The following is a 10093-nucleotide window of genomic DNA, read 5'->3' on the forward strand; positions in this document are numbered from 1 at the left end:
CTGAGGGCTTCGGTACCACGGTTCGGCAGCTCTAGATAACCCCCAGACGGCTAGCTACAATACCGCCGGTATTGAAGATCTAGTACCGGTCTAAAACAATCCAAATATTCAACGACTCGGCACCTACTTAATGGAAACACTGCTTGGAGGCTGGATAGGTGATGACGCTGCTGGAGGCAGCGAATTTGCCTCGGATCCTGCCATTGTGGAAGTAAATACAGAACGAGTTCATCAAGGGAGCATGGCTGAGTGGACACTACAGCATACCAGCTCTCTACAGCTTCCCTGAATATGAGACGCAGCTAAGCTAACTTTTTGACTCCACCATGGCCTTCGGAAGCACATTGAAGTCCAATCACCTTCGCAGCCAGACTGGGGAGGTTATCCGGACGGTTGCAGTCCACTCCTAAGCACGCACGCTGCAGATGCGGCCGACAGGCTCCAGTAGATCCACAGATTCTAGCGTAAGATCCGCGGACCAGATGAGAAGAGTTGCGGGATGGCCGCCACGCCTGGCAGCTGCTGCGCTGCATCGCGACACCGCACGGTAGGCCCCTCGAGCAAGAGTGCAAATGCATGCGAGGCTGTGCCTAGCGTGATGCCAGTGCCTTGTCTCTTGGCTGTTCGGCCGTACAGGATGGCACCTCTTAGTATCTCACTTCTTCCTCGTCGACCGTAAAAGCTCAGCCACAGTGGCATATCACTAGCTGCCGTCTCCTGAGGAAGCTGTCTGAAGATAACTCAAGCTCCTAGACTCCGCCGTAGCCTGCACATAGATACAGCAAGGGGTGGTCACCTTTCCGCGAAGCTGTGAAGTGATAACACCTCACAAAACTGGAGTAGTTTCATTACCGAGAGACCGGCTTCAGCGCTACTAAATCATGCAGTGTTACAAATGAGTAGGTGTTGATTCAACGGTTATCTATGCTGGATTGGATCGGTACTCGATCTTCAATACAGGCGGTACTACGGCTGACCGTCCTGAGGATATCCGGAGCTAATAAACCGTGGTCTCTAAACTCTTAGCCGGTGTTATCGATAAAGGTATATACGACTAGAGTATGATTGTAGTGGTCATTAGCTGATAAAGTAGCTAAGGTCTAGCCCCTTAGCAAGTACCAAAAAATGGCGGTACGGGATTATTTTTTTCCTAATGCGGCACAGATATATACTGTAACTACTTATCTTCAACAGGGAAAACAAGCACAGATGCCGAACAGTGACTCGAAGCGGCTGCGATATCGAAGCGGGAGGTGTTCCTAGTGATTCCAAACCACCACCCTTAGCGATTCCCTTCTTGCGCGGATTGCTCTGTTTGGTGTGGGTGAGTTGCCCTGTTCGTGTAGAGCTTGGTGATTCTTCTGTGGGCTGGTTGTCTCTGCTGAAATTCGAAGAAGGCGGTAGTCATGGAGGACGGTGAGGCCCACGCGGACACCCCGCTCGGAGGGGTGGTTCCTCCAAAAGACATCGCGCCGTGCGACGACGTCGAGAGCGCCCAATTTCCAAGTTTCGTCGCGTTCAGGAAGGGGCCCGGATTCACCGTCCCGGGTCAACCGAACGACTCTATGCCTGACGTGCTCAAACGCCCGATCGCTTGGCACGATAACTGGCGCCGGAAGGGGCGCACGGAGGACGATGAGAACCCCTCCGAATTCGTGAGCCTCGCTCCAGCGGAACAAGAGGAAACTCCGCCGCACAACCCGGATAGCGCCGCGCCCGCAGAAGGAAGTGGTTCCTCTAGAAGACATCGCACCGTGCCTAGGATCGACCCTGGAGAGCACCGTGGATCCAGATGTGACAGCGCCAGAGACTGGAGAAGGAGACGCGAACCCGGACGAGGAGAAAGACGACGTCTACTTCACAAACGACGAGTACGGACACGATCTGAGCATTGGAGACCTTCGCCGATCGGCCTTCCTGAACGGCACGGTTCTTGTTGGTCTGCACTTCTCCAGGGTGGTCCCTCGCTTCCTCTCGAATTTCTGGAAAGAAGTCTCCACCAAGATCAGCGTCCAGTTGCTCACCTCAACCGCCTACCATGCCCAGACAGACGGCCAGAGCGAGAGAACGAACCAGACCGTGGAAATCGCCCTCCGATACTTCGTCACATCCAATCTAGACAGACACTAGACAGAGAGTGGACGGATTCAATACCTTACCTCCACGCCTCGCTCGACAACGCCGCAAACTCGACGACTGGACTCTCAGTCCATCCCCAACTTCGAAGCGGCTGCTGATTTTAAGAACTGTTCGACCTTTAGACGGCCTGTATCGTGAGCCATCTGTAGTGGAGTCTGGCCATCGGAAGTCATAGCATGAATATCAGCCCCCGCTTCCACAAGCCTCTTCACGATATGTAGATGCCCTACGCGTGCCGGTGCATGCAGTGGAGTCCAGCCCCCAGAACTAACAACGTTCACATTAGCGTTTGCCGCTAATAGCCTCTCTACAGCCTCCAGATTGCCTCCACTAGCTGCTCGATGTAGTGGAGTCCAGCCATGAGATCCAACAGCGTTCACACTAGCGTTTGCCGCTAACAGCGTATCTACAGTCTCTCTACAGCCTCCACTAGCTGCTGCGTGTAGTGGAGTCCAGCCATCAGAATCAACAGCGTTCACATCAGCTCCTGCTGCTAACAGTCTCTCCACAATCTCGAGATTGTTCAAGCCGGCAGCTGCTGTGAGTGGAGTCACGCCAGACAAACTAGCAGCATTTACGTCAGTCCCTGCCGCTAGTAGAACCTCGACCGTCTTGGGAGGGTTTAATTTAGCTGCCCAGTAAAGCACCGTATCGTGACTCAATACCCAAAAGCGGTCTGCAGCGGACTCTCGAAACAGCGCCAGATTGTATTTTGGAGAGCTCCAACTCAACGAGTAATCTCTTTCCCCTATCATATATTTGCCGCCGCAGGGCTCTCGAAAATGATACAACAAGGCGTGATGATGGTGTGCAGCGATCCAGTCTCCAACCAAGACATTACAGTCTAAAAATTGCTCGAGTGTCCACGGACGCTGCCCAAGCGTCTGCTGGCTTTGCAACATTTCGAGCCAGAGGTCATACGTCATTGATTTGCCGTTCGCGAAGTTGGCAGTGTGCAGGAGCCAGTTTTCTGAAGCGTAGTGGAGAAACGGATGCCCCAAATTGAGTCCTTCCGAGGCATTGCCGGCAGTACTTCCACCGTAATTAGCTAGTCGTTGTACCACACCGGTATTGCTCGGCTTTCGAGAAGTCCTTCTTCCCACTAATCGGAGTAAAGATGCTGCAGCATTGGACTTGGTCCCGTATCCTAGAGCAGCGCCTACGATCGCACCAGGCGTGATAGGGAGTTGAGATTTTGGTTGTGGAATCAGCTGCGTCTTGAAATCGTTGAAGTTGAGGTATGTCACACAGATCTCGCCAGCTTCGTGGTCAACTTCCGACAATCCAAAATGAAAGCCGCTGAGTCGTTGATCCGATGGCAGTCCGAAGAGGTACTGCTTGACGGTGTGGTGCGCGAACTGGACAGCATCGTCCTCTTCATCCACGACGATCAGGTTTTCACACCAGGATGTAATACGATGCATGCCATTTACGAGCCGATCAGGCTTGGAATAGGTTTGGCAGGGCTCAACAGCGATCGCCTCCCGAAGCTCTTGCAGAGACAATGGTCGTTTCGCCGCTGCCGCCCATCGGAACACTTGCTTGGCGATCTTTTCTTTTTGGCTAGCAATTACTCGAAGCAATGCGCGGTTGAAAGTCTCCGTCAGATCCTTAGGGAGACTTCGAAGTACTTGACGGATCTCCTCATCGCTGCACTGGGCGCAGATGTCGTCGATCTCGAAGGCTACCCAGAGGAACCTGCCAGAGACTCAAAGTTAGATGGAACGAAGTGGTGCCCGCATGGCGTCACTTACATTCCCTGCGCGCCTTGAATGAGTGCGTCTTGAATCTCCTTGACTAGGTCGTCGTTCCCCACAACAAGGTCTCCGTTCCTCAGCTTCTCAGCTATGGCCTCCCTAGTGTAGATTGCGATATCGGACTGAGCGTCGGAAGAGCTTGTGGACACACGCTGCAGGGATGGAAACCGTTTCTTGATCTCTTCACCAATGCCATCACGGCTTGTTAGGAACACCTTTGCCTTTAATTGACTTGACGCAACAACAGACTGAAGGACGTCCAGTACAGTATCGCGTTCGTTCTTTTCGCATTCATCCAATGCGTCAATGACGATGTAGTAAGCCTGCGACATGGCAATCAGGCTTTCGAGGAGGGCCCGTAGCTCTTTGGTACCGGACGATAAATTCTGCGAGATCCGCTCTAAGGAGGACTCAATGTCTTTGGGAAGGTTAGCAACATCCAAAGACTGACCGATGACAGATCTGAGGATCGTCTCAGCCTTGAGTGAAACAGCCTCATCGAACCGGCAGAAGAAGAAGCTGATGCAGACATCAGGTCCGTGCCTGCGAAGGAAGAGATGGTCGACGACGTTCGCTCTGTGACGAATTTGTCAGTCGATGCCAGGATCGATATCATCAAGGAGACACATACGTGAGTATGGTCTTTCCGGACCCAACTAGTCGGTAGTGAGATGATTAGCGTTATGCAGATGAAGCGTGATCAGCTACTCACGCTTGCCGGAGCACCAGAACACGGGACATCCGGGATCGTTCAACCATCGGCCCATCTCCGAGGTTCGAGTCAGCCATTGCGTGGTGTTACCATGCCGTTTCTTGCGGGCTTGCTTAAAAGCTACGAGATGGTCGTAACTCGACAGAGAATCCAACAGTTGCTGTCGGTGTTTTCCTACGCAACTCTGTTAGTGCATTTTTATACAGATTGAGGCATCCACTTACGGGACTTCCGCTCATCCCTTTGTAATCTCCACCTTCGAGATTCATCATTCTCCTTACTGGCTCCCTGGAAAAACAAACCTGCAGTTCTGCGGTGCTTAGCAGCAGCTTCTTGCTCAAGACGCACGAGTTGCTGGTCTTGATGTGCAGCTTGTGCATTTGCAAGGTTGATTTCTTCTTTCACCTCTTTACTGCATCTCTTGATTTCAGCCTCATACGGTTCGAATTCAGTCTGGAAAGAACGCCATAGCGCGTTGACAACTTGAGCGGACCCTGAATATAGTCAGTGCTGGGCTTAGTGGTCTCCACGCCGGTTGAGTCCGTTGTGCTTGCATCAGGCTGAAGAGGTAGTTGGCCATCAGACAGTGTCGTAGAGGGTAAGGGGTAAAGGGTTGTCCCATGCGTGCCAAGACGCTGAGCACGTGATAGTCACGTGACAGGAGCCACTGTCGCAGGTCAAGCCGAGAGTTCAATACTTACACAATCTTCCACGCACTTGAAGAGCTTGCTTGCAGCAGCGAATGATGGAAGCGTAAAAGTCGCAAAGCGCAGTTTGCAGCCTAGAGGACTGGGGGTACAGGATTCGGTACTCGTCGAATCGTGGACAGAGCTTGTTGAAGCTCATGAACAGGGTGGAAAGCGTGTCAAAGTAGGACGCGAAGTTCGATGCAATCTATGCTCCCCTTAGTTGCTGCAGTAATAGATGGTGAGAGCAGGGTAGCTTACCAGCATGGTAAGCTTCACACTTCCCCATACCAGCGCTGCGATACTCGGATGCGACGATACCAAGGTGGACACCACCGACGAAAACTGCTGGACTGACTGGAGCAGCGTATACAAGCGAGTCGCAACACCGCAAGAGCGCCTTTTCGCATTCTGCTCGTCGAGCTGGGCGGTGAGAGTGATGACTGCAGCGGCATCTGGGACAGCCTTGATAGCTTGGAGCTGCTGCTTTTGAGCTGGGGTAAGAGCGTCCTGGAACTCCCGAAGCGCTTCTTGAAGTGATTGATCTACGCCGCTTGACATATCGGCACAGGCAGGTGAACGTTCTGAATGAGAAAGTTGTCCAGAGTAAGGAGAGGATTAAGGCTATGGAATACAACGGGGGCAACGAGGCTGAACAAGGCGCAGTCAGCCGCAGCGACCAGGCGCATGCGCTCTGCGCCTGCGCCCATCTGATGAAACGGAACAAAACTCTGCAATCTACTGATGCAGCTCTAATAGGCCCGAACTACTACACTCTGCAGCTTAACTGCGTGATACTCTCCCCGCCGAAAAGCGGTAGAATCACGTGTTCTCTTAACAACAAGACGGTGTAGTAGATATCAAAGACTTCTAGGCTAAACTACGTATATACTCTTATGCCGACTCAATAAGTTGATGCAAAGTTTTCCTATAACTGCTTCTTGATGATTGCAGCCTCTCGAACTAGATTGATGCGACCGTAAAGAGACGACACGTGATGCCACCACTTTTCGGCGGGGAAAGTACCTCCTCTGTGGTGATTAGATCACGTGCTACAACTTTCCGATAAAGGGTGCAACCTATACTTGTGATCAACCTATTCAGACCCAAGACAGTGATGTTGCAGCCGATTGGTACACTGATCGTCTGAGGGGATAGACGCCGAGATAAGGCATGCTATTCTGCTATTTTGACCGAAGGCGGTTTGATCACGTGATAGGGAACATCTGCACGTCGTAAACACACGAGATGTTGATTGGCAATACGCTTCGATCTAGCTCTCAAGAATGTTCACGAACTGAAACTACCTGCACTTCTCTCATGTCAATGATCTTGCGATAAAGAGCGACGGCCAGGCTGCAAGGCCACCACGCGCTCAGGGGTGCATGACTAGCGTCGACAGGGCGTTTCGAGTAAAAATTCCTGAAACACGAGAAACGCGCCGAACCTGATCTGTGCCTCCTGACATCCCACCAACTACAACACCCTCCCCCGCTCGTTCTCCACGATAGGACCACTCCTTCGCGATATCTCACTGCTTTCGCCGCGCTCAAACAGCTTCAGCCGCCGGTTTCTGAGGGCCATTGAGCAGAAAGGGACGCGATGGTGTCCTTCCAGTGCGAGGTATACCCCCTTCGACCCCTCGACCCCTCACCACTGCGCCCGTCGCTCTTGTCCCTCTTCCTTCTTCTCTACCTCACATCTTCCCCTAACTCCTCGCTCCATCTGGACCCATAACCCCACTAACTCCACCCCAGGGCTGCGGCGACGTCTTCACAAAGAAGAAGCTTGACCCCCACCGCAACCAATGCCACCACGCCTCCTTCACCTGCATCGACTGCATGACCAACTTCCAGGGTACGACTTACCGCGCACACACGTCCTGCATCTCCGAGGCGCAGAAATATCAGGGCGCATTGTACCGCGAGAAGCGCAAGCCGAATGGGCAGCCGCAGAATACCCCGAACACGGGAAAGGGGAGACACGCGTATGTCGAGGATGCGAACACAGCGGAGGGGGGAGGAGAGGTCGCCCTCGTGGACGCGCCGCCCCATGCGCCGAGTCCGCCGCCGGCGGTGAATGTGTTTGATTTCCTGGTCGAGGAGAGGGAGACGCCGCGCGCGCTACCGGCTCCTGCGCCCGCAGAAGACGACCGGCAACTCTCGCAGCGCATGCCCGGCGCCTTCGAGGACGACGCGATGGGCTTCCAGGCGCGCGCACGAGGGCTTGCAGACCAGGCGGCCGACTACTGGCACGGCCCGCCGCAGAACGGCTACTCCTACGGCAACGGCCCGCTGCACCACGTCGAAGAGCGCTACCCGTCAGCTAACGACCTGCATGCCGCCGCCGCAGCCGCCCACCCCTTCACGACTCCAGCGCCAAAAGCGACACGCTCTGAGCGCGACGCCCGGGCCCGCAAAGCCGCACACTCTCACTCCAACTCGAAAGACGCCTCCGCACCAGCTACAACCACAGCCAAGACCTCAACCGACAAAAAACGCAAGCGCCACCAGCTCGAAGACCTCGACCTCACGAACTCGCGTCCCGGCTCCGAGGGACTAGATACTCTGATGACAGATATCCCGCCTCCCTCGGCCGCGACGCTGCATACTGGCCTCACGGGGGGACTGAACCGCCTGCTTGGGGCGAGGGGAATGGAGTTCCCGCCGAGTCCGGAGTGGAGTGGGGATTCTCCGATGCTAGTTGGGGGAGAGGTTGTGAGTCCGGTTAAGAGGACGAAGGCGTCGCGGGGGGCTGAGGGGAGGGATGCGGCGAGCGAGGGCAAGGAGAAGGAGAGGGGCAGGAAGGAGAGGAAGACGTCTGGCTCGGGTGTCACGGTTATCACGACGACGAGCAAGGGGGATGGGAATCGTGGGCGGGAACTCGTGCGGGTGAGACGGCGGCGACGGCAGCGGTCGAGGAGCAGGAGTGAGAGCAGGGACTCGGACCGTGGCTCCGGGGCCCGAAAACTGAAAGCAATTGAGTACTACGCGCGCCGGCGTGAGTCTGTTGACCCGGACACGGATCAGCAGCTTGTGCGCCACCGCGACGCGCACCACGACGGCTATGCCAACGGCTACGGCGGTGACGCACAGCAGCGCGCGGAGCGCTTCCTGTCCTTCGTGACGAAGGGCCCGGAGAGCGAAAAGGGCGTCTCGATCAATAAGGCGCTAAAGCGGTATCATCGGGAGAGGCATGACATGGGGGATGATGAGCTGAGTAAGGCGGAGGAGGAGAAGGAGTTGTGGAAGATGCTGAGGGTGAGAAGGAACGAGAGGGGGGAGGTTGTGTTGATCTTCTAGGTGTTTGCGGGAAAGCATGCGGAGGAGGAGGGTAATGCGGGATGCGGGATGCGGGATGCGGCTGTGTGATGATTCTCGTCGCCTTTCTGACACTATGAGCAGCGAGTCGGCTGTATGACTGTGTTTCGTAGGCCTTCGTCGTGGTGTACTCCGCACTGTTCTGAACTTTTAATTCTCCGTCTCTCTTTTGTTTTTCTAAGTCCGCGGTGATGTTTGTACGTTTATTTTTGACAGGCTGGCCCTGCTGTCTGGTGTAAGGCTCTAGTGTCTGCAACTGCGAGCATTTTTTTCACCTCGCTTATGAGTGCGTAATCATGTACAGCTAGACTACCTCATTATCGTACGTGTCACTGGTTTCCGCAGGGTCCACTCCAGCACTTTTAACATCCTCTCAGTCCAGCGACATAACTTTGTCGAGCTTGTTTCGTCCTGTCGCAACAAGCTCGCACCAAACTGGCCACCCACCTACAAAACCCGCCTGCCATCCTTATCCGCCTTCTCTGCGTCTCGCTGTATCGCATTTCGTACTGAGGCCGCCAATTGCCCCGTCGAGCAAGTCACGTGCCCATCTTGGCGTCTTGGCACCGCGCCCTTCACCTTCGCAGCTCTCATCTGAGATCAGCAGATAAATCCGTAGCCCTCACGAAACAGTGCCCCTGCTTCCCGTTCACTGGTTCTTCATGCTAGCATAACACCGCGCAGACAGCCGGGAGACGGTGCGCTTACAGATCTCTGTAGTATATCGCCGCGCTCACATAAGGGAAGCGGCTCCAGGGCCCCGAGGTCTGGCCAGAAACGTCCGTCAGTTTTTCCGAGACTCATGTTTCAATGGGATGGACGTTCACAGAGGCGACCGAGCGGCGGGGCTAAGCTGGACGCCCGGGCAGCACCGCGTCTTGTTGCCGAAGCAATAGCAGTTGTGAAACGCCGAGGAATCCACTCCTGAATAGGCGAGCGAGGGGCCTGGAAGAGCATGTGAATTGCGGTCTGGAAGCGGGCGGAGAGGGAGGCGTCGGTTGGGAAGGCGGGCTGGACGGGGTATGGACTCGCAGCGCTGCGGGCACGCCGGGAGGTCGGATCGCGCAGATACGGGCGTAGTGGGAGTAAGTGAACCGTCTCTCATTTGCTCTAGCACGTGGCAAGAGCTTGCGACGAACCGTTGCTGTGAACTTCTCCTCGCAGTGGATTAGGTGAGTCCTTGAGAAGAAGCACTGCAACGCTGTTCAAACCCAGCAAGGAGTCAGGTTGGTGAGGTTGGGATGATCTTCGATCGGACGTGGACCAGCGCATCGACTGCAAGGCTTCGCGTGGCGATTGTCGGTCGCATGGCGCGGACGGAAGTGGTGTTGCCCGCGTGCAAGAGTGCTTTTTCAAGCCTCTGATAGGCTGACAGTATGGTGAACTATCAGGTATCTGGTGATTCGCGGCTACTAGGTCTCCATCCCCGCGTGAGCTGAGCGTGGAACTGCGGTAATAACTGCTGTGTCCAGCATCGTC

The 10093-nt window shown here is 54.8% G+C and overlaps 3 protein-coding genes across 3 annotated transcripts; 2 read left to right on the forward strand and 1 right to left on the reverse strand.

The window, feature by feature from the left end:
* Positions 1 to 1406: 1406 nt before the first annotated feature.
* W97_05035 (uncharacterized protein) lies at positions 1407 to 2130 on the forward strand (the record flags this gene model as incomplete). The annotated part of the gene is made up of 2 exons (XM_007782923.1): positions 1407 to 1655; positions 1723 to 2130. 2 exons carry the CDS (start codon positions 1407 to 1409, stop codon positions 2128 to 2130), a joined length of 657 nt encoding a protein of 218 aa, XP_007781113.1.
* A 74-nt stretch (positions 2131 to 2204) lies between these two features.
* Positions 2205 to 5855, reverse strand: W97_05036 (uncharacterized protein; the record flags this gene model as incomplete). Its single annotated transcript, XM_007782924.1, has 7 exons — positions 2205 to 3837; positions 3894 to 4472; positions 4528 to 4552; positions 4609 to 4782; positions 4833 to 5102; positions 5310 to 5502; positions 5556 to 5855. The coding sequence occupies 7 exons, from the start codon at positions 5853 to 5855 to the stop codon at positions 2205 to 2207; spliced, it is 3174 nt and encodes a 1057-aa protein (XP_007781114.1).
* Positions 5856 to 6896: 1041 nt separating this feature from the next.
* Positions 6897 to 8596, forward strand: W97_05037 (uncharacterized protein; the record flags this gene model as incomplete). Its single annotated transcript, XM_007782925.1, has 2 exons — positions 6897 to 6917; positions 7052 to 8596. The coding sequence occupies 2 exons, from the start codon at positions 6897 to 6899 to the stop codon at positions 8594 to 8596; spliced, it is 1566 nt and encodes a 521-aa protein (XP_007781115.1).
* Positions 8597 to 10093: the final 1497 nt, after the last annotated feature.

The sequence above is a fragment of the Coniosporium apollinis genome (genome assembly GCF_000281105.1).
Source record: "Coniosporium apollinis CBS 100218 chromosome Unknown supercont1.23, whole genome shotgun sequence".
Lineage (NCBI taxonomy): Eukaryota > Fungi > Ascomycota > Dothideomycetes > Coniosporium > Coniosporium apollinis.